Source organism: Pipra filicauda, unplaced genomic scaffold (assembly GCF_003945595.2).
Source record: "Pipra filicauda isolate LSUMZ 115617 unplaced genomic scaffold, ASM394559v2 scaffold34_size3990699_pilon, whole genome shotgun sequence".
Taxonomy (NCBI): Eukaryota; Metazoa; Chordata; class Aves; order Passeriformes; family Pipridae; genus Pipra; species Pipra filicauda.
In genome coordinates, this window is record NW_024104476.1 from 3,234,963 (window position 1) to 3,259,500 (window position 24,538).

At 40.1% G+C, this 24,538-nt stretch overlaps 1 protein-coding gene across 1 annotated transcript; it reads left to right on the plus strand.

Moving 5' to 3' along the window:
- The first annotated feature begins 1,207 nt into the window (after window positions 1-1,207).
- Window positions 1,208-22,849, plus strand: SLC30A5 (solute carrier family 30 member 5). Its single transcript, XM_027717190.2, has 16 exons — window positions 1,208-1,426; window positions 1,596-1,718; window positions 3,974-4,040; window positions 4,910-4,995; window positions 6,409-6,496; window positions 8,234-8,321; window positions 9,911-9,987; window positions 11,153-11,323; window positions 11,959-12,247; window positions 12,607-12,815; window positions 13,891-14,048; window positions 14,666-14,795; window positions 16,554-16,779; window positions 18,144-18,370; window positions 20,219-20,347; window positions 22,094-22,849. Exons 1-16 carry the CDS (start codon window positions 1,353-1,355, stop codon window positions 22,262-22,264), a joined length of 2,313 nt encoding a protein of 770 aa, XP_027572991.1. The 5' UTR covers window positions 1,208-1,352; the 3' UTR covers window positions 22,265-22,849.
- The last annotated feature ends 1,689 nt before the right edge of the window (window positions 22,850-24,538 follow it).

Here is a 24,538-nt window from a genome sequence, read left to right on the forward strand (position 1 = left end):
GCAGGGTTTAAATAAGGGCCCTTTCAAACCCATCCAAGAACCTCACATCCTCCTATGTATGGCTTCTCTTTCAACTATAAAGTCTCTGGGTTTGGGTCTATTCTTTCAGAGATTTTAGCTTTGCTCTCCTTTAGCTGTTCCTACAGACACAAACTTTGCTCTAGTTAACAGTCATTTATTTTCACTATTTCTTTGAACAACCCTAACCAGGTTCACCACGTCTTTTTCTCCTGTTAAAAATTTTGTTTTTTAGATACCTGCTCCCTGTCTTTGCAGCAGTGCAGTACCATCAGTGTGTGCAGTGGTGCTCAACCAGACTATATGAACATGCACATTTGATAGCCCTTACACTGACCCTAGCAGGGCCTAGTAATATGTATTTTCACAATTAGTGGAGATATTCTATGGTTTCACACACAATAGGGTTCACATGCTGACACCAAGATACCTCTTGGCCAAACCAAATACCACTGCAGCAGGCTACAAGCCAAGAGTGTTGTCAAGATTACACACACATTAAGTTCACATCCTAGGTAAGCTTATGCACTCGGAGTATTTTGCAAATTTAAAAAAAAAATCTTTGATTTCTGACCAATGCAATTCTGAATATTTCATTTGTCAGCAGTCACACTCCTCTGTGCTCCTGTTCCTCCTTCTCTTCCTAGTTAAAGTCTACCAAGTCTACTTCAAAGAAATCCAACATGCAGCTGATCATTGCTGAGACTATTTCAAGATATCAGTATATGTCTCTCTCTATATATACATGTAGATATCAGTACCAAAATCACGTGTTGGGATGTCCCCAAACCAGACAGTTTGATATACAGCTGGAAGAAAGCAGCTAGCTCACAATATGGACATTTCTAACCTTCCACCTCGATTTCTCCCATTAATTTCAACTGGATATTTGGAGCCGTCAGCAGGGAGACTCTCTCCTGGTGCTCGATCCTGGCCCAGGTCTTTGCACATATACAAAATAAACAGGGTTAACAAAAAAAAAAAAAAAAAAAAAAAAAAAAAAAAAAAAAAAAAGTATGGAATTCCACCCCCCCTTTCCGACCCCGCCCCGGGGGGAGGGAGCCCCGGCCCGGTCCCGCCTCACCGACCCCGGCCCCGCCTCTACAGCTCCCGGCCTCGCCCCAACCCCCGCTGGGGCGCCTGCGCACTGCTTCGCGCACGCGCGCGGGGGGCGCTCGCCGACCGTCGGTTGCTGTTCCCGGCTCCTGTTCCTGGTTCTCGTCCCGCTGCGCTGCCCGCGGGGGATGAAGTGCCCCCGGCGCGGGACAGGCGGGCCGCGCCCGAACGTCTAAGCGCCCGCAGCCGCTCCGTGCAGGAGCTCCCTCCTTGCTACCATGGAGCAGCCGTACGGCGGGCAGGCCCTGGCCGGCGGCGGCGCGCTGGGGCCCGTGGATGTGCCCAGCGCCCGGTAACGCCGAGGGGGGCAGCGGCCGCTCCGCTGGGTGCTCCCTCCCTCAGGGGAGCGGCGGGGTCGCCCGAGGGCCGGTGGGGGTCGCGCCCTCCACTGAGGCCCCGGGCCCGCGCGGTCGCGGCGTGTGCGCGGCGGCGGGTGCGAACCGGCCTCTTTCCTTCCGCAGGCTGACGCGGTACATCGTGCTGCTGTGCTTCACCAAGGTTTTGAAAGCCGTGGGCCTCTTTGAATCCTATGATATCCTGAAAGCGGTCCACCTCGTACAGTTCATCTTCGTAGTGCAGCTGGGGTGAGTGTGCACAGGGTGCAGCCTTGTGCCCTACCCTTGCAACGTGCTCTGTCTGGGGTGTTTTGTGAGAGCGTCAAGCTTGTATCCTGCATTATTTTGCTCTAGATACTCAAGGAGTAGAAGGCATAGCAGTGAATCCAAGAAATACTCTGTTCGCAGGAGTGTTTTTGCTTCACATCTCTGCTCACTATAATTTCAGTATCTTGGAATGTCTCAAGCTGGAAGGGATCCATAAGGATCATTGAGTCCAACTCCCTGCTCCTCACAAGACTACCTAAAACTAAACCATATGACCAAGAATCTTGTCCTTGGGTTCTGACAGGCTTGGTGCTGGGACATTTTCCTGGGAGCCTGTTCCAATGGCTGGCCACCTTCTCAGTGAAGAAACTTTTTGTAACACGCAATGCGAAGTTTCCCTGGTGCAGTTTCATTCCATCTCATGTCCTGTCACTGTTCACCAGAGAGAGGTCAGCACCTGCCCCTTTGCTGCTCCACAGTTATAGGCCACAATAAGGTCACCCCTCAGGCTCCTCCAAACTGAGCAAACCAAGCAACCTCAGCTGCTCCTTCTCTTGCCCTCAAGACCTTTCACCATCACAGCTGCCCTCCTCCAGACACACTCCTACAGTCTGATATCCTTCTTATAAGAAGTGCCAAAAACTGCACGCAGGACTCGAGGTGAGGCCACACCTGTGCAGTGCAGAGTGGGACAGTCAGCTCCCTCAATGAGCTGGCGATGCTGTGCTTGATTGTAAATGCACCTCAAGGCGCAGCTGGCCCTTTTTGCTGCCAGGGCACACTGCTGATTCATATTCAACTTGCCATCAGCCCAGACATTCAATAGGGCTGCTCTCCAGCCTGTTGTCCCCTAGTTTGTGCATACATGCAGGGTTACCCACCCTAGATGGAGAACCCAGCACCTGCTCTTTTTAATTTCATACCATTGGTTATTGCCCTGCTCTCTAGCCTTTCCACATGTCTCTGTAAGGCCAGTCTGCCCTTGGGAAACTTAAGTGTTTTTCCTACTTCAAAATTGGTCGTGCTGTGACAGTTGCTCTGACTGGCAGCCAAGTACTGCACAACTGTACACGCACTTCCCCCCACCCCAGGGGGCTGGAGAAGAGAATCGGGAGGAAAAGAAAAAGCAAAACTTGTGGGTTGAGATAAGAACAGTTTAATAATTGAAAGTTTTAAACTAATAAATTATTAATAATATAAAAAGTGAAAAAATATATATTAATAAAAGGAAGATAAAAAAATGCAAGAAAAAGTAAGTGATGCACAATACAACTGCTCACCGTGCACTGACCAATATCCAGCCCATCCCCAAACCATGATCAGCCCCCAACTCTAGGTACGTCCCCCAGTATGTTATCAACATTATTCTCATACTGAATTCAAAACACAGCCCTGTAGCAGCTACTAAGAAAATATTAACTCAATCCTAGCTAAAACCAGGACACTCAGGCATGTCTTTTTAATTTTCTTAACAAGAGTGTAGAAGATAAGATTTCTTCTTTATAGTTTGTATTCCTGTAGTTCTTGTGAGTTTCAACTGCTGTTTTTCCCACATTGAGGGCTAAGGTATAGAAACTGATAGCATATATGAAGAACAACCTTTGCAGACAGAATCCTGCTTCATGTTTACATGATGCCATGTGGAAGAGCATTTATGTAATAAACTTAGCAGAATTGGAATATTTGGAACTTTATTTTTTCTTTTGTTTCAAATTCGTCTATATATCTGCACTTCTTTCTTGCATGTTCCCGAGCACCATAGTCTTTTTTTTCCCCATCACTTTTATCCCAGTTGAAGAATTTGTGTTCTGTGTCTTACCATTTCTAACAGGACTGTATATACAGCATTCTATGTGTGAGTAAACCTTTGGGTGTATCTATCTTGATAATAAAAATCAGAGTATTATTTCTCCTCAGAACTTCTGAGATCAGTTTTTTTTATTTTTGTAAATCAAAAATAGCAATTCTCACTAGCAATTCTCTCAAGAACTTGCATTTAAAGTTGACCAGAACTGAACTTCACTTGTCATCGCTGTAGTACTGGTATGTGACACAAGTAATGCGTCAGGGAAATCAAAATCAATGAATGTGATCAGCGTGGCCTTTTAATGAAAAAATTGTAGGGAAAGCCATTTTGTAAACTGAGCCTGATATGAGAGACCTAGTTATTTAGAGCTGGTTTGGATAAAAAGCTGACAGCTAATACACTAATAGCGAAAACTTTCCTCTTTTATCAGGTCTGCATTTTTTATGGTTTTGTTTCAAAAACCATTTTCATCTGGAAAAGCGGTGACCAAGCGTCAGGTGAGTTGACATATGGAATAGCAATTGACATCTTTGTAAATATTCTTGGCTATGTGGCTCTTGCCAAAAGTGGAAGTAGAACAAAGATTACTCCACTTGGAAGATGTGCTAACAATTTCTAAAAGTGTGTAACTAATTCAGTGTCTAGTGCACAAAAATCATCAGCATTTTTAGCTTTTGTCAGCTCCTTTTGAGAGTATAGTGAAAACATTGGTCCTTATCTTCATACAAGCATCTACTTTGAGGAATGGAATTTTCAAAAAGAGCTTAGTCTATTTAGCTGACTTAGACAGTCAGAAGGGCAATTTCTGGACTGCCAGAATGTTGAAATGCTCCAGTCTTGTCCCCCATGACAAAAGAGTCCTTTCTGCACGTGATGAGGGGCTGATCAGACCTTTGTTGAGTTCTCAGTATCCTGAGGAGTTAGGGTAGGCCCAGGTTGGAACCTGCTGATTTGTAAGAAATAAATTTTCTTCACCTGCTTCTTATTCATCTTGGTTTTATGTAATTGTGTGTGCAAAACTCAACCCAGTGTGTGTGCTAAGTAGACAGAATCTGAAGGATAGCGTGGTCCAAGTGTCAACTGCTTTCATCATTAGACACGTATGGCTGAATTTTAAAAATGTGAACAGGAATAAACTGCATCTTTCATTTGAGTTCCAAAAAATCTGCCCCTATATGGTTTTACTATTGCTAAAAAATTTAAAATTCTGGATTTTGAAGATGTGATGTTTGTCGTAAGTACTTTACCTTGTTGCAAAGCACGATTTCCCCTCAATTTCTATAGCTACTGTGCTAAAAGAATGCTAGTAATGGGGTGCTTATTTTTAAACTGGAGAAAATGATAAGGAAATACCTTTCCTTTGCAGTGGGTCAGAATTTTTAAGCATGCTGTTGTCGGATGTATCATTTCACTCTTGTGGTTTTTTGGCCTCACTCTTTGTGGACCACTGAGGTAAATATATCTACTGTAAATATTGTTTTTCTATTGTCATCCTTCCCTGTCTTGCCCCTTTGCTTTTTGTTTTCTGTTTGTCAGTCCATGATGCTAGCCACTTGATGTATTTTTTGAAAATTTAAATGAATCCTTATGCTTTTTCCTGTGAATTCTTTTGTGGTTGGGAAAAACTATATATAATTTCCATAGAACTGGTAATTTTCTTCACTAATTCTTTGGTGAGATGCCAGTGAAATTCTTGATAGTGCTTAAACGCGTGATGATACATGAAGGTCACCATCTGTTTTACTGACTGTAGTTTTCATAATTTCCCTAGTCCCGTTAGTGTAATGCCAGTTGCTTACTTTCCTCTTTGGAGTCCATGGCTTGACAGCTAGTGATAGCAGCTGGTATTCCTGTGGCAGGTGACTAGAATCAATTTATGCACTTGTTGCAGAGTACTGCTTTATCTGGTCGACCGTGTGGACTGTGTTGGAATTGGGTAACATTAGTGCACACACTCAGAGTAAAATCACTCGTGCTGTTTACTAGTAGTACTGACTGAGTAACTATAAAAGAATAACATTAGACTTCCAAAAATTAAGGTTAATATATTGGAAAGCATCTTTCATTAGAGAGAGGAAGGTAAAGACTTAAAGGATACATTTTATGAAGGTGAAGTTTTATGAAGGTGAAGAATGCATACCTGAGAGTCATAATACTGTGATTATTTATGTTAATGTAGTTAATACTCTAGTGCCTCTCTGGATGCTGGCATTCATCCCAAACAGAACCAGTAACATGGGTCCTAGCAGGTTGTATTGCTATGCAGAGGATTGCAAAAGCGTTTGGTAAACTTGACAGCAATGATTACTTTCATGTTCTGCTCGTGAAAGCTGTCAATACAAGCTTGTTATAGTCAGCCTTTGCTGTCTGAAGGAGATATAAGTTAGAATTTGGTATTTTCAGCAATTAAGAGGTTCTGAGGTGGGATAAACTACTAGACCATCAGCACCTCAATAAGAAGGATGTAATACTACAGAACAGGACCTCTTTTTTTCTAGGAGCCAGCAACTGGTTTAGAGGAGGTATTGTAATGGGAATAATACTTCTATCTTGAGCAAGTTAGTGTCTTGTTGTGTTGCTAGAAGAAAGTACAGTTTAAAGTTATCTATAAATGAATAATTTTAATCTGTTCCTTGAGCTAGGAAGTCCTCATTTTTTGATATGTCTGGCTGTCTGCAGCTAGATCTGTCTGCTGGTGAAGGCAAATAGATTTGCATTTATCCTTTTGAATTGTTTAAACTTGCTGTTGAAATCACAGGATAAATCTTTGGTGTGTCATTAATCTTAGTTGAAATAGTATATATCAAGGTTGTGAGATAAACTCATTGTAAATTGACTTAGGTGTTTTATTTCACTTTTTTATAGGACATTGTTGCTGTTTGAGCACAGTGATTTGGTTGTGCTGTCACTCTTTAGTGTCTTGTTCACAAGCTCAGGTGGAGGACCAGCAAAGGTATTTAAAAATCTATTTTACCAATTGTTGAAGATACTGAATGCTATAAATTCAAATGCTTCTTCAACTGTGTTTTGGACCTATGTTCGTAGAACATGTGCTTTTTTTAGTTTAATTAGTGGTGAAATTGAGAGAAACAGTGGGTAAAGCTGTGTGTGCTCTGTAGCAGATACCTGAGAAGTTTTTCTGTTTGTAGGCAGAAAAGAACCTTGAAAATTATTTTTTCACTTCAGCATTCCTTGTAATGGGATTTTGGGTTCAAAATGACAAAAGGACATGTTCATGTAGTGGTCCTCCCCCTTACATACTGAAGTCCAGCAACACAGTCTCCAGTGGCTGGCCTATACTCTTCAATGTGTTTAGCTTTTCACATACTCTGGTTTTTTTCTGCCAAAAAGTTCTGTAAGTACTTTCATGTCTGCCTGATCCTGTATGTGCTGAATATTTGGGCCCAGTCTTTCCCTGAATCAGAGACCTCTACTTGAGATATCCTTTAAGTCCCATTACACTCACTTTTGCAAGGTGTGCTCTAAATGTGCCTAATTACCCCTAAATGGAATGAGCTTATCTCAACACCTAGTATTCTTGTCCACTTCCACTCAAAACCAATAAGAGTTGGAGGAGGATACCTACTGTCATATATCTGAGGCTAGAGGACTTGCTGTGTAAGAGAAGTTTCACTTTGATGCCACCTCAGGCTGGGAGTTCTGAAATCTCTGTCTCAAAGCTGCACTGGAGTCCCCTAAGCGCTTTTAAGCTGGCCTTAGAGTGAATAGCACAGTCATCTGCTCCAACAGGCTCTGCATACCCCCCTCAAACTGAGACTCTTAGGGCATGCCGCATGAAGATCTTCATCTAGAAGACATATTATTTTTTCTAGTCAGCCACCCAAAGAGTAGAGGTAAGAGCTTCAGAGAGGTTCTTTGTCAATCTGTATCTTAGTGGGCCATGTTTGGCAATTCAGCTGCATGGCTTACGGCAGCAGAAACAAGAGAACCGTGACCCTGTCCTCTGAATCATTTCAGCTTAATGAAGTGAACTGGTCAGCTGACTTTCTGAAACAAGAATATGATAGTTCTATTTGTCTTCAAAAATTAAATTGTGGTAGTATTTTTCAGATGTAGAGCTCATTATCTTTCCAAAATGATGAATACCAAAATTCCAGTGGCTTAAGTCTGGGTGGTGAGAGCTCTGCTAGCTGGGATTTCATGGCTTCTTCTGCCCTTTCCCCACAAAAGTACTGCAGAGCTGTTCTTTCTCATAGCCTTTGCATAGTTCTCTAGCCTTTTCCTCCCCTAGGAGAAAATTTGACATTTTGTCCACCAGATGTTGTTTATAGCTCATTGATGTTACAAAGTATTAAATCATCAGGCTGAAGTAGCAGTGCATTCTGGTAGGCAGAAACACACCATGAAGAAGAAAGTAATCACACTTGAAGTTTGTAAGATACAGGCTTCTAGCCTGCTACGGTGGTGATGTGTCCTGAGTTATCTCATAAATCTGAAAACCAGAAAAAAATGTGAAATTATATCGTCAAGATCACTTTCTTAAAAAAATGGGTGTTTCATTCATGTTTTTCTTACTGAAGTGTGCTTACGATGATCATGAAGCAGGGAGGGAGGGGACTGATTTTTCAGGATTTTTTTAATAGTAATCTGTTATAAAAATAGTAATCTATTATAAAAATATTTGGGGTTTTTTGTTGATTAGCTGTTTGTTGTTTGGGTTTTTTTACAGACAAGAGGTGCTGCATTTTTCATCATAGCTGTCATCTGCTTACTGCTTTTTGATAATGATGACCTCATGGCTAAAATAGCAGAACATCGTATCCTTTATTGCTATGTGTAAGAGCAAGTGACTGTTATTACTGGAGCAGAGAGAATGTGAAATTGAGTATACTGAATTAAATTATAATTTGAAGCGGTCCTGAAGAAAGTTTTCAATTGATCATCTCATCATAGTGTACTGACAAAAAATAGTACATCTAACGATGGGCAGTAAAAATAATAAATTTTACAAAAGAAGGATAAAAACATGAAATTACAGTTGCAAACGCTATATTCTGGAACCTTATTGGTTAATTCACTTAGTTTTTCAGTGAGTTCATTCATAGAAAGGCCTGAGTAAGGAGGGACCTTAAGAAAGACCCTTAAGATCATCAAGTCCAACCATTAACCCAGCACTGCCAAGCCCACCACTAAACCATGTCCCTAAGTGCCACATCTACATGTCTCTTAAATACCTTACCCCCAGGGATGGTGACTCAGCCTGGTCCAATGCTTGACAATCCTTTCCATGAAGAAATTCTTCCTAATATTCAATCTTAGACTTCCCTGGTGCTACTTGAGTCCATTTCTTCTTGTCCTTTCTCCTTTTACTTGAGAGAAAAAACTGATGTTGTTACAAACTCCTTTCAGGTAGTTGTAGAGAGTGATAAGCCTTCTTTTCTCCAGACTAAACACCCTCAGCTGCTCCTCACACATGGTCACCAGCTCCACTGCCCTTCTCTGGACATGCTCCAGCACCTCAATGTCCTTCTTGTAGTGAGGTACCCAAACCTGAATGCAGGATTTGAGGTGTGGCCTCACCAGCGCTGATAATCACTGGTCCTGCTGGCCACACTGTTGCTGGTAAAAGCCAAGATGCCACCTGGGCACACTGCTGGCTCATGTTTAGCCACTGTCCCAACAGCACCCCCAGTTTTCCATCCACTCTTTTGCAAGCCTGTAGCACTGCCTGGGGTTGTGGTGACACAAGGGCAGAACCCGCCGCTGGGCCTTGCTGAACCTCGTACTGTTGGCCTCGACCCAGAGATCCAGCCTGTCCAGATCCCTCTGCAGAGCCTTCCCACCCTCCAGCAAATCAGCATTCCCACCCAGCTTGCTGTCACCTGCAAACTGGCTGAGGGTGCATTCCATCCTCTCATCCAGACCACTGATAAAGATATTAAACAGGACTGGCCCCAGTGCTGAGCCCTGAGAAACCCCACTGGTGATGGAATACCAGCTGAATGTGACTCCATTCACCACCACTCTCTGGGTCCAACTATCCAGACAGCTTTTCTACCCAGGGAACAGTGCACTCATCCAAGTTATGAGCAGCTGGTTTCTCTGGGAAAAAGAAACAGTGTCAAAGGCTTTACTAAAGTCCATGCAGACAACTTCCACAGCATTTCCCTCATTCACTAGGCAGGTAATCCTGTCACAGAAGATCAGGTTGGTCAATCGGGACATGCCTTTCACAAACGCGTGCTGAGGGCTGAGCCTGATCCACTGTCTGTCCTCCACTTGCCAACACACCTTAAAGCTCAGTTTGCTTACTTCTGCGTTCTGTGGTCTTTTGCTACTTTTGCCTGTTCTTTGGTTTAAAACAAAATCATCAAATGAAACTCTTCCTTAATTTTTTTTAATTTAGCTGAGGGGCATCATGACAGTGCTCTTACCCATGTTCTCTATACAATCATTGCTTTCCTGGGTGTTGCAGATCACAAGGTAAATAACTTGTATTGTAGAAGGTTAATATTTATCTAAGTTTTGTAGGTAAGAATTTCACCAGCTCAGAGCTAATCCAAGCCTAAATCAAACCCAAAATTTGAGCATCCCTCCCCCCCATATTGGAACTGAACTAGCATTGGAATTTTTACATCTTGATAGGAGTTTGAGCAGCTTCAATACAGCAAACCAAACTGTACAATGTTCAACCTCTGTAGCTGATAAGGACTTTGCTGTAATGCATAACCTAAAAAGTCTCATTAAAATTATCATGAAGTATTCTGTCATCAGTGTTCTGGATGTTCATAATGCTTTGCATACAAGCCATTTCTTACTCACTTTTGCAGTCTGTGTTTTGTTGCTGCTTCTTTATCTTTCCCCAGTCTTTCCTTTACATTAGATTTGTACTTGAAGACACAGATGTTGATACTTCTCAGCAGCATAGTCCCATTGTAGTTGGTGATATGACTAGCTGAGTATCGTAATCATACTGTACAGGGTTGATCCACCTGATTGAGTTGTTGTGTTAGCTTAGTCTTGCTGCTAAAGTGGCTGCAGTGAGGACTAAAACAAGAAAAAAATACAGAGCAGCTGAGAAAGTATTAATATAAAAATAAATGTTAGACTGGTTAATGGTGCACAAAAGCAAGTGTGATCTGAGGGAGATAAGATGCTCTGTGTGTATCTTGTGACTAATTTGTAGAACAATTTTGAAAGAAAATAATGTGGAGAAATATGATACGGTGTGATTAAAGGTAAGTAGATGAAAGGTTATGAAAGGCTTAGGGGTCAAGGTGATGTGAACCTTTGGGGGTTTATGTATGCTTCCAACATGTGTTTAATAATGGAAGATGGGAAAACAAGCTTTGTGAGATTTTTCGTTTTCCTCATATGCTGTTTGTTACCATTTCACTGCTGTTGTATGACAACTAACACTACTGAGAGTTTTAAAATTCAAGTCATATTAGGCTGTTGTGAATAATGCTAAGGTATAACCATGTTACTGTTTTTAACTAAGCAACAATTACGGGAAATATCCTGTCTTTAGTTTTTATTGCCAAGTTAAGGAAAGCACATTAATCTTTTCTCCATGTAAGTGCCACTGTGTTTGGAATGGGGGTTTTGGGTCTTCAGAAATGCTAACAGTTTCCCCTTATGTTTCCAGGGCGGAGTACTGCTTCTGGTACTGGCATTGTGCTGTAAGGTTGGTTTTCACATGGCTTCCCGAAAACTGTCTGTAGACGTAGGTGGAGCCAAGCGTCTTCAAGCTTTGTCTCATCTAGTTTCTGTCCTTCTGTTATGCCCATGGGTCATTATCCTGTCTTTGACGACAGAGGTAAGATAACAAGTACAGAGATAAATCATTTTTTGTAATGCTTGACAAGTGAAATTTAAATATTTCCTTTAAAATATCTTTAAAATTACCAAAGTTCATGTCTTTATTTTTGTAGTAAGCTCCATTTGAAATTTTTTCTTTATGTTTCCTTCTATATTTTGATTTTTATCTGTGTGATACCTTAATTTCCTCTTTCGTGTGATAACTTTATTTCATCCTTCTAGCTCAGATATTATATCTTGGGTTTGTCTACAAATATTGCACAAGTATTAACAACTATATAAATACAGGACTCTTTTATCCCTAGGGAGTAGATTATTTATTGTGTTTTAAAAACATGTTCTTTATACCCACATGCATAGGCAGAGTAGACCATTACAAACATGGTGTTGCATGTGGCGTTGCTTTTAAGAACATGAAAGTATTTAAAATAAGGTACTGTCGTGCATTTTAGATATATGTGTCTTTCTGTATCTGAGATGTTGGTTTTATATGATAAATTGAAAGTATAGAAGTATTTATGTTTTGATAGATTACTGAAAACATTTGTAATTCAAGTGAACTACATGTAATGCTGTATATACAATCACATCAAAAGGTGAGCAGTCCTGTTTGAAATTTATTTTTTGTTGCAGAGTAAAGTAGAGTCTTGGTCTTCTCTCATCATGCCTTTCATAACAGTCATCTTTTTTGTTGTGATCCTGGATTTCTACGTGGAGTCCATATGTTCTGTGAAGATGGAAGGTTCCACATGTGCTCGATACGGATCCTTTCTTACTTTCATTAGTGCATTGCTTTTTGGAAACTTTTGGACACATCCAATAACAGACCAGCTTCGAGCTATGAACAAGCCACCACACCATGAAAGCACAGAGCATGTTCTTTCTGGAGGGGTGGTAGTGAGTGCTGTCTTCTTCATTTTATGTAGGTATTCCTATCTAAACTGCAATAAATGTTGTCCTTATGACTGGGAAGCTAGTCAGAAAATTAAGGTGTGCAGAAGTCTTTTGGATGAGCTTTTATGGATTCTTTAATAAGAGGGCCTGTAAAATTTTGCTCTTTTATTGTCTGTCTATGAAAAAAAAAGAAGGTAATAGATCTGTTGTGGAAGTGCTGATCTAATCTTACATAGCAATGAAATCTAATGATAAACCTCAAGATGAAGTTGACAGTCACTTTGCTGCCTGCAAATTTTATACAGACTTTGATTACTGATTCAACAAATTATAAAAAAGCTGTAAATCTTGGAAACGGCAACAAACACTTCAATGCTTTCCTTGCAGCTGCCAATATCCTGTCCTCCCCCTCCAGGAAGGGGCAGAAGGGTACCCTTATTGGCTATTCCCCTGAAGGCACTCCTCTCTATAACTTCATGGGCGATGCATTACAGCAGAGCTCTCAGTCATTGCCCCGGTTTATTAAGGAGTCACTGAAACAAATTCTCGAGGAGTATGATTCTAGGCAGATCTTCTATTTCTTGTGCCTAAATCTGGTAAGTTCACGGTCTTTTCTTCAAACCCAATCATAGTAGTGCATACATAATATAGAAAGAAGTGTTATTATTTGAAAGGTTTCCATAATTGATTGTCTTTAAAGAGACTTTGACAGAGTAGTTTAATTAGATGGTATGTTAAAATAAAAGATTCTTATACTAATCTTACGGTAAGGGGCAGGTCACTTTGATTTGTTATCACAGGCAGCACTGGTTCTATGTGTAACTGTTACACAACTAACTAAATACTTGTCTGACCGTGTGTTTAACACACCTCAGTGTTGCCAGCGGGTAAGCTGAAACTGATAAGGCCTTTAAGGATGGACACAACAAAACAGAATGTGTGGGATTGATTAGTGTAATTTTGGAGCAGTCTGGTTTTATTTCTAGCTTCTCTCTTTATCGAATAGGTAAAGATAATGCAGTAAGCAATATTGGTGGAACCTCATTTGCAGAGATCTCTCTTCATTCTTAGCCAGTTATCCAAGAAAATAAGGGGAGAAACCTGAAGCATCCATTATAATTTTATGGCATTCCATTATGGAATATGAAAGATAGGAAAAAAGTTTTTAGGCAGACATATTAATCATAGTAAATTGTTCAGGGAAAGTATGTATTAAAATTGTTTCCATGTGTACCCTTCTCAAAACTAATTCCTAAGATTTAACAGTCAACTTAACCGGTGAAGAAAATGTTTACGTAACAGATTTATAGACGGCATGGCTTTTACACTAATAATATATCAGATCAGACCTCTTACACTGTTTAATGGCAAAATGCTTAAAATTTTATCTGCGGAACATCAGTTTAAAATTCTAAATGAAAACTTAAATTTCAGAGGGTTGTTTTCTAAAGTGTAAGGCTTTAAGGAGGGTAGATTCAAAAATGTGTCTTCATAGACTTGGAATGTATCACTTTTATTTCACTGGAGGAGAGAAAAAATGATCTAGAAATACTTTGAACAATACTTCTGAAAAATATTGAGTGTTCTATGAAAAGAATTTCCTGCTAGCTACCAAAACATTAATATACAAGTTAATATTTGAGGAAAAATTCAAACTCTATTTTGTTTTAGGCTTTCACTTTTGTGGAGCTTTTTTATGGAGTATGGACCAATAGCCTTGGCCTTATTTCTGATGGATTTCATATGCTTTTTGATTGTTCTGCATTAGTGATGGGGCTTTTTGCAGCTCTGATGACAAGATGGAAAGCAACTCGCATATTTTCCTATGGGTATGTGCATTGGGTTCTTTAAGGACTATTTGCAACTTACTTTCCTTGCTCATTTTCAAAATGCCCCGCCATGTTTGGGATGTTTTACTAGTGTGTGCTTCTGTGGTTTTTTTGCTGTATCTCTTCTCTTCCACTTGGGCTCATGCTGTTCTCTTCTTACCCCTGTAAAACAATGTGCCTGAAATGTAATTTTCATTTATCTCTACAAGTTGTGAATATTATTTAGGAATTACCTCATTCTTTATATGCATGTATGTCAAACAAAAATATATGTTAAAAGTCAGTGTTCAGCTAAGAATTTAGATTCTGCTGAAATAATGAAGCTTTATATGGTTGCGTAGCAGTTTAGCAATTTGAAGCCACGAATGGGCATCATATATGAAAAAATACTTACATTAATAGTGCTTTATTCCACTGGAGTTTGGACAGTTGCAAACTGGTAACCTGTTGGTTAGAAATAAAAAACTCAGAAATTGAGGAATGATTTTGTGGCATTGAGAAAAATATCATAGCTATCATAATGCTGTATTAAATATATCATAATTTTATTTATTATAACTGAGATTTGTTCAGAATACCCATTCTTTACTCTAAAAAGTACCTATGCTTACTTTCAGGTATGGACGTGTAGAAATTCTCTCTGGATTTATTAATGGCCTCTTTCTGATGGTGATTGCTTTCTTTGTCTTCATGGAATCGGTGACCAGACTGGTGGATCCTCCAGACATAGATACAAACATGCTAACTGTAAGTTTTCTCACTCTGTTTAAATGTAGTTTTGCAGTTAATGGTTCATTTATGTTTGTCTCCAGAGTGACCTTACTGAGTCCTTCTGGGGACTTAAAGGAGCCAACAAGAGAACTGTAGAGGGACTTTTCACCTAAGCATGGAATGACAGGAAAAGGGGGAATGGCTTTAAACTGAATCAGAATAGGAAGAAATTCTTTACTTTGAGGGTGGTGAGGCACTGGCACAGGTTGCCCAGAGAAGTTTTGGATGCCCCATCCCTGGAAGAGTTCAAGGCCAGGCCAGATGGGGCATTGAGCAACGTGATCTAGTGAAAGGTGTCCCTGACCATGGAAGGGGGTTGGAAATAGATGGTCTTTAAGGTCCCTTCCAACCCAAACCATTCTATGATTCTATAAAAATTGCATACTCAAGGGATCTAAACTGTGCCTTGACTTTTTAACAGATTATAATTTTAAAGTGCGAACTACATCTAATTTTAAAATATGAAAATATATAGGGTTGAATGTAATTTTATTATAACAGTTGAGTGATGTTGGAGCTCTAATCTTTTTAGAAGATGGTCTTTCTACAATAAAATATAGTAAGGAAATAGTCTGTACCAGACTAAATTTGGTTCTGCAGTTATGTATACCAATGTCAGTTATTACAGAAAAGATTTTAAAATACTAGACTAAGAGCTTAGTATCTGAGAAACCTCAAAAATGGGCCAGAACCCATAATATTATGCAGATTGTGCTACTATGGCAATTATGATGATCTGCATAGATAATCTTAACTATACCTGTGTCTCTCTACCTTCCACAGCTTCTTCAGGGGCTCCCCTCTTAATTTTTCAAGATAGCATTCCTTTCTTTCTAATACAATAGTTAATTTTCTTCAAATTATTTTTATTATGGAATTCTGCATATCTAAGCCTTTATTGATTGCGTATCCAGCTTCACTTGTTTGCTCTCCCACATACACAAGAAGTTTTGCTCTCCTGCGTTCTTCTGTAACAAAGAGAAAGATTTTTTTTGTAGGCACAAAAATAAATGTGCGTTGCTGAAATCAAGGCTTGATTTTTATTTCTGCTTTCATTTTGATCTTCAACATTTGGTCCATTTTCACTACTGATCCTGTTTCTTGGGAGTGGAAGGTGTTACCCTCTCAACATGAGCGCAGTCTGCATAGCCAAGGAAACGTCTACTAACCTCTAAGCAGGACTTGTTTAATTACTTCATTAGCTGGAATTACTCTTCCTGCTTTGCTAGATTTTCAAGAGAAGAATAGAAAAATAAGCAAGCAGATAAAAAGCACAATTCAACCATAATTCAACCAATAAAGCACTAGTTGCTGTCTTAAGTACAAATTATGTATGTCCTAGATAAAATATGAAAGTTTCTTTTTTTTTTGGGGGGGGAGGCAGTGAAAGCAAGGGAAAGCTTATATTCAAACCACCGTATCTCTTTTTGAAAGGAAATAAAATTGATCAGCCTTTCTTAAACAAAATTTGTTATCTGGTCTTGATCTGTGAATACTAGGTTTTGCATTTAAGTGGTGGGGTTTGGGTGGAGTTTTTTTGGAGGGTTGGTGGAAAGTGGATTTTTTTGCAAGAGGAATAAAACCTCTTTGAGACCAGGTTGTATAGTGAAAGGAATATGATGAGGGATTCATATTAGAATAACTCTTGTGTTGCTGTCAATGCTTCCACTAGAAAACAAATTTCGATTGCCTGGGAGGATGCAGTGAAGTTAAAGACTTTTTTCCCTCTCACAGCCAGTCTCTGTCGGAGGGCTGATCGTAAACCTTGTTGGTATCTGTGCCTTTAGCCACGCGCACTCCCATGGAGCCTCTCGGGGAGGCTGTCACTCCCATGATCACAGCCATTCTCACCACGGGCACAGTCACAGCCATGGGCACAGCCATTCCCATAGTGATCATGGGCACAGCCATGGACATTCCCATGGGTCTTCTGGAGGAGGCATGAATACCAACATGAGAGGCAAGTACAGATTGTTGAACCATAACGATGTATGTGATTTCCAGCAGACTTTGAAGATTTTCAGAATTATACCCAGTACTGTGCATCAGGAACTCTCCAGGAGCGATCTGACAGCCTTTAGATGTGGTAGACAGGAATTGCTCAAACCGTTTGTGAATTTAACTTAAAGAAACTTAACTTGAAATGTTTCTTTTCGTAGCTTTCTTAGATGTGGTCAGTACCAAAGGACCAATAAAAAGCAGTAATCTACAATCTTCACCAACATTAGTAGATGGCCATTGTAAACTTTATTCTATAAGCTTTAAGTCCTTGTTTCTAAGTTCAACCTGGAAATGGAAGTACCAAATCTCTGTCTATAAAGGTACTACCATGTTTGCAGATATCATGTGGCAGCTGGTTGTAAAAACACTGGAGAGGGAGTAAGAAGCAGGAGAACAAATGCAGACCAGGAGTCTAGACTATTGTGATTTTTTATTTGTGACTCAGAAGATAAGGTGGTAAATACAGAACTTTCAAATCTGAAATCATAAGCTAACAGAGATGGCAATATATATAAAACTTCAACACAGAATTTTTTCCCTAGTAGTTAGAAAGTAGTTATTTGCCAACTGTCTGACTTATAAGAAAAAAAAAATATATAAAGGAATTATGGGTTTTGTGTTAGCTTGTCAGGATGTGTCATAGTCTCATATTTTATTGGTTATTTTATGTCCTAATTCAGTTGATTATCCTGGTTATTCATACTCATTATGTCTGCCATTTTTGTGAAGTCTGCCCATACTCAAGTTTTAGTATTCTTTACAATTCTGACACTTAACTAGCACTAATCTTACAAATGCTTAGAGGGTATTTTTCTATGCCCATTGAGTGTACCTTGAGAATGAACCCACAATGAAAGCAGTATAAAATATAAAATTCCTACCAGTAGAAAAAAGACAATGTTCTTGTAAAACTGGAGCAAAATTGGCTTACAAAAACTGAACAATACGCTAATATATGTCCACATTAACGAGTCAGTACGTGTACACTGATCTTTTTATTCCTGGTTAAGGATCAGTAGATACCTCTATAGAGAGTTAAATGATTATGATTACAGTACAAATCCCACTAACAATTTAAAGACATTTAGTTAAATCTGTGGATGCCTACCTAGATCATTGGCCTATAGAGTAAAAATTGGTTTTATGATAATTTATAATTAAACATTAGAAAAGCTAAATGTTTTGTGTATTTTGCCCCAGGTTAGGCAGAGGATATTTGGTTTAGCTTGAGGATATTTAATAAGCTTTACTGTGTTTTTCCTATTGAACATATACATACACTTTAGACAGAACTGTTAATCACTCCATTTATTTTGTTTTCAGGTGTATTTCTGCATGTGTTAGCAGACACTCTTGGCAGTGTTGGTGTTATTGTATCCACGATATTTATTCAGCAATTTGGATGGCTCATAGCTGATCCACTCTGCTCTCTCTTTATTGCTACATTGATTTTTCTTAGTGTTATCCCACTATTGAAAGATGCCTGTCAAGTGCTTTTGTTGAGGATACCTCCGGAACAGGAGAAAGATCTGCATGCTGCTTTAGAAAAGGTACAATTCTAAATGTTTTCGTATACAAACATACAAAACTGTAACTGTTTTTAATAATTATTCAACTCAAGTAGTTCAGTCTGACAGTTTCCATTGTCTTAGCTTCATGTCTCAAGTTGTTTAAAATCTATTTTGCAGAGATGCGACAGGATTAGTAGTTCTACTGATAAAAGTTGTTTTGCAGCTAAAAAGACTTGCACTGCTTTTTGCTTTTATGGGTAGCTTTTTATGGGTATGATGTAAGACAAGTATGGTAACAGTGTGGGAAACGTATTTAGTAGTAACATGGCAGTTCCCTGAACCTTGCAGCGAACAGTTCAGACTACAGGATTATATCATGAGCCTGTAATTTCAGATTTTCTAATTTGTCCATATCACAAAGGGCATACTGGTTCACATTAGGTGAGATGGCAAAAGTTAAACTGTTTTTTCTAATTACTTTCTCATTCTAGTTAGGTTTTTTTCTGTCTGCTTTGAAGCTGTACTTGGTCTTTGCTGTTGGCTTATTTTAAGTTCCTGCCCAGAATATAGTGTGGACCTCAGTGCAGAGAACTCCTCTCTGTAAAACAAAGAGTTAAAAGTGCTTTGACAATACCATCAACTAGAGGCTTCAAGGAAGACTATCCTGAATGTGTCCTGTCAGTTATTAGAGGGGGAAATGTGTTCTTTTCTACATGAGAAAGAAAAGGACAGATGGAACTTGTCTGGGAGAGATTTCTGTAGTGACAGGAAAGTGAGGTGCAGAGAGTGGTTTCACTTTTTGATGAGGGAAGTAATTCTGGGAGGCTGGGGAAAAAGAAGGCACTTTTTGAAAACAATCAAAGAGCAATTCATTAAAAGGTGATAGGAAAAGCATTTTAAAAGATACATCGTGATAAAACAATAGTTGACCCCAGCTAGCAGCCAGGCATCCCTACAAGCCGCTTGCTCACTCTCCTCCTTTACCAGCACCACTACTGCCAGTGCGACAGGGGAGCATAAGCAAGAAAACTCTGGAAACAATATAATTTAACAGGTAGAGGAAGGGAAAAGTGCAATGCACCACCTCCCACAAGGAGGCCAATATCCAGGCAGTCTCAAGTAACAGCCACCTTGAAAGCCAGAATCCCCTCTTCTTCCTCTACCCCAGTTTTTACTGCTGAGCATGGCATTATATGGCATGCAATATCCCTCTAAACAACTTGGATCAGTTGCCCTGGCTGTGTCCCCTCCCTATTTCTTGCTCACCCACAGCCTACCCATCAGGCAAAGGCAGAGAGAAAAGTAGAAGGCCTTGATGGTGCCCAGTACAAAAGAAAAAGACTCGACAGTTCAGCAATATCCACAATATTTGTGTGTTATCAAAAGGGTTGTAGGCAGAAATCCAAAACACAATGCCTTACCAGCTGCTGTGAAAAAGCATCCCAATCAGACTCAGAACAAAGATCAATTTGAAAAATTATAAATTGCAGAAAGAATTTATGTCTGAATTAAGTTCAACTGTGGTAACTAAATAGCTGCTAAATAGTGAGGTAACAGGTGCCCTAGAAATGGTAGATGCCCAGCTCGCATTCTGGTTAGTCTGTCCATGTATGTTCCTGTGATGTGTACACTAAATATGGGGGGGGGGGTTTCTCATCTTGTTTAGCGTTGTGCTCTTCTGGGGTTTTCATTTAGTTTGACTTTTACCTTCCAGTGTTGGACAGTAGTAGCAAGGTGACCTTTCAATACTAGATATTTAAGAATATGGCTTAGTTGGAAAGCTGCTATGCTACACAGCTTTGTTTCCCTGTGAAATATTATCCACCAATATCACATACACAATTCTAAAATGAGTTCTTAATTGTTGCTAATGTAATTTCTTTTCAGATTCAAAAAATAGAGGGAGTCATATCCTACAGAGATCCTCATTTTTGGTGTCACTCTGCGAGTGTTGTGGCAGGCACAATACATGTCCAAGTGGTATCGGATGTGATGGAACAGAGAATTGTACAGCAGGTAAGGTGCAAAATTTTTGGACTCTAATCTCTTAATCTCCTACTCAGTAGTCCTTTTTCAGTCATAGACTGAAGTTAAAGCTGCCGTGTGTGATTTTTTTTTTTTGTAGCTATCCATTAATGTCTCAGAGCTGGTCTCTAACACTGTACTGCCCCTTGCCTGCTAGCTTGGAATCAGCTACATAAGGAGTTGTTTGCTAGAACATCTGCCTGAACACTCACTGTTGAAAGTGGCACTACATCTGCTCGGAGAAAAGAAGGGGTCGTGGAAAAACAGGCCTGCAAAACAGGCAGTAAACAGTAGGGATATCTGGATGCTAATCATGAGTTTATAATTGCATTAGCACTACCTATCTGCCTTGGGTTTTTCTTTTCCTTCAAAAGATACGTATTTCCTTATGCAAGACACTAAGAATTATCTGCTGTGCAGAAGTTGCAAAGCCATACCCTCTGAAGCTAGTCTTTGCTTTCCAGAAAATTGAATTCTTCATTATCACACAGAATCACAGAATCAGCTAGGTTGGAAAATACCTCTCAGTCCAACCTCTGACCTAACACCATCTTGTCCACTAGACCATGGCACTAACTGCCACATCCAGTCTCTTCCTAAATACTTCCAGGGACAGTGACTCCACCACCTCCCTGGGCAGCCCGCTCTAATGCCCAGTCTCTCTCTAAAGAACTTCTTCCTAATGTCTAAACTAAATCTCCCCTGGCACAGCTTAGGACTGTGCCCTCTTGTCCTACTGCTGGTTGCCTCGGAGAAGAGACTGATACTCACCTGGCTACAACCTCCTTTCAGGGAGTTGTAGAGAGTGATGAGTTCTCCCCTGAGCCTCCTCTTCCCCAGGCTAAACAACCCCAGCTCCCTCCACCACTCCTCAAAGGACTTGTGTTCCAGTCCCTCCACCAGCCTCATTGCCCTTCATTGGACCACAGTCCAGCACCTCAATGTCCTTCCTAAACTGAAGGGCCCAGAACTGAACACAAGATTTGAGGTGCGGCCTAACCAGTGCTGAGAACAGGGGAACAATCACTTCACTGGTCCTGCTGGCCACAGTATTCCTGATAGAGGCCAGGATGCCATTGGCCTTTGTGGCCATCTGGGCACACTGCTGGCTCATGTTCAGCTTCCCACCATCAGAACCCAAAGGTCTCTTTCTGCCTGGCTGCTCTCCAGCCACTCTGTGCCCAGCCTGTAGCTCTGCAGGGGGTTGTTGTGGCCAAAGTGCAGGACCCTCCACTTGGCCTTGTTAACCCCCACACCCCATTGGATTCAACCCATTTATCCAGACTGTCCAGGTCCCTCTGCAGAGCCCTCCTGCCTTCCAGCAGATCAACACTCCCCCCCAACTTGCTGTCATCTCTAAGTTTGCTAATGGTACACTCAATCCCCTCATCCAGATCATCAGTAAAGATATTAAACAGAACTGGGCCCAACATGATCCCTGGGGGACACCACTAGTGACCGGCTGCCACCTGGATGCAGCCCCGTTCACCACCACTCTCTGGGCCCGGCCCTCCAGCCAGTTCTTAGCCCAGCCGACAGTGCAACTGTCCAAGCCGTGGGCTGCCTGCTAGCTTTTCCAGGAGCTTGATATGGAAGATGCTGTCAAAGGCTTTTCTGAAGTAATGATTATGATAGGGTTTTTTTTTTCTGTACAGCATTTCAGAGCCAGAACACTGCAAGTTACTGTGAGATATGTATGAAGTGTAATACTAATGTTAACCATACTGTTCTGTTCAGGTCACAGCAATTCTGAAAGATGCTGGTGTAAACAACTTAACTGTCCAAGTGGAGAAGGAGGCTTATTTTCAACACATGTCCGGACTCAGTACAGGATTTCAGGATGTTCTTGCAATGACTCAACAACTAGAATCCATGAAATACTACAAAGATGGTACTTACATCATGTGATATAAAGTTGTGTTCACCACAGGAGGTGTAAATGGTGAAGCTGTTAGGTTCCATATTTGTATTTTTGCCAGGAGATCTTGAACATATATGTACAGGAACAAATGTACTATATATTTGAATTTTTTTAAGGATACTGTCTTTCTTAATTGGATCAAAATGCTTTTATAAAGGAAATAAGGACTTGAATATTTGCTGTATGTATGAAAATAATTGAAATCTTAAATACTGTACTTGGAATTTATTAAACAGAAGTCTTACAACTTCTAGATGAGCACGGATATATTCCATACTTTCTCTTTAATGTGGAACATTGGTATTGTATTTTGTTAGCAATGGGAAATGGAAATAGTTTATATCAGAAGGCAAACATGATCAACTGGAGAATATTTTTCTTTTCTTCAAAGATAGCTTGAAGACTTTGAATGAAAAAAAATACATGTTTATTGTGGGGAGTGAAAATCAGGAAGCCATTTGTTTTGCACACTGTGTTATATAATAGAAGACTACAGGTTTTTTATTATGTCTCAGCATACAAATTTGATTTCTAAACTTAATGCACCAGAGCAAATACATGTTACCATGTTACATTTGTATCAAATTATTTTTTAAGAAGAGAAATCCACAGGTTAACAGTGAGAAATTGGGAGGGGCAAAAAATGAAGACACTTTTCTCTTTCCCGAGAAGACTCAGAATCATAACTCAAACCACTCTGTGAAATAAATCTTTTGTACTTTTTTGTATGAATAACTGGAAATGCAACAGTTTGAAGTGTAAAAGCATCCTAGCACTCAGCTAAACTTTGCCTCTTCAAGATACATTATTTTTACTTAATTGTTTTAGTAATACCACAACACAGCTGCAGATGTACTGTAGCCAGCTGTACTTTTGTGTATTACCCAAGGATGCAGTCCAGGTTTAGAATACCAAATTGTGACAGTAGTCTGGGACCTGGCAAGTTGCTGAAATGGACAGTAAATTGTGATTTCTTAACTCGTAGGTGAAAGAGTGTGTTTCAGAAAATTTTGTGCATGCTGTTGTCTTAATACTGTGAAGAAAACAAATCCGTGTCTTTAGTGAATGCCTGCCACCAGGTTAATAACATACATCTTGAGAGGTAGTTATCCTTACATTTGTTCACAGGCTTCCTGTGCCCCCTTTTTTGCTTGTCTGCAGCCTTTAAATATTTTCCTTGGAATTCAACAAATCAAGAATGTTAGCAAGAGTGAGTACGTCTTTCATCATCCCATGTATCACAGCGGTATTATTTTGTCATATTGTTTTCTCATTTATGGTATTCAGTGATTCCTAAGTACCATTATAGTAAGAACAGACTTGATGTTAGTGGGAGGATAGAGTGTTATAGGAATTATATAAGAAGATCAGATTTACCAGGAATGCAGTTTGAAATGTCCTTCAGCCTTTCGGCTTTTCTTGTGACTGGACTGTTTGAATTGTCCTTGAGCAATTCTGCTTCTCTTGCGACTGGAACTTTTCATACAAACTGAGTGGTTTGTTTTGTCACTCTTAAGTGAGTTTATTCCTCCTGTGATGTGTTAAAATGCCATCTGCAGTACAAGACTGACTTGAAAAATTGTGGTCAGAAAGTTTCTAGAAGTTGCAATTGCATTTGTGTTGAATAATGAAGAATGTGTGCATAAATCACAACTTCTCATATCTCAGGACAGTGCTGCAGAGCCAGCAGCCTTCTCAGAGCTGGATCCTGGTTTTTGTCCATGTACGCATTTGGCGGTGTTTTTTTCACCTTGTCTCCTTCAGAAGGCTTGTCACTTGAATAGCAGTGCTACAATTATGCTCAGCCTGTAAGTAGAGTGGATCTTTTGGTTTTGAAAACCATTCTCAAACAAAAAGCTTCAGTTAATATTTACATGTGCCGCTCCTATTTTGAGATGATTGTACTAGATTTTACAGTATCTCACCAAACCTTATTGTCACAGGTAGGTGAAAAGTGGAAGGGGGGGGTGACTGTGTCTTTTCAAATCATTAGGTTGACATAACTGAAAAGCGTTCGTGCTTGCCGCAGCTTCCTCTGAGCAAATGCCAATTTCCTACTTCAGCTGCTAGCAGCAGAACCCAAAACAAATCAGGTGTCTGGGACCACGATCATGGCAGTGAAGATGAGCTCATACCTGGATAATTCACAGGCAAGTCACTTGTACGCAGAGAGTTGCAACAAAACGCTTTGAACAATTAAGTTTAAAGGAAATTCCTGCAGCAAACAGTATGTGTGTACGTAACGGGGAAGAAGTTAATGT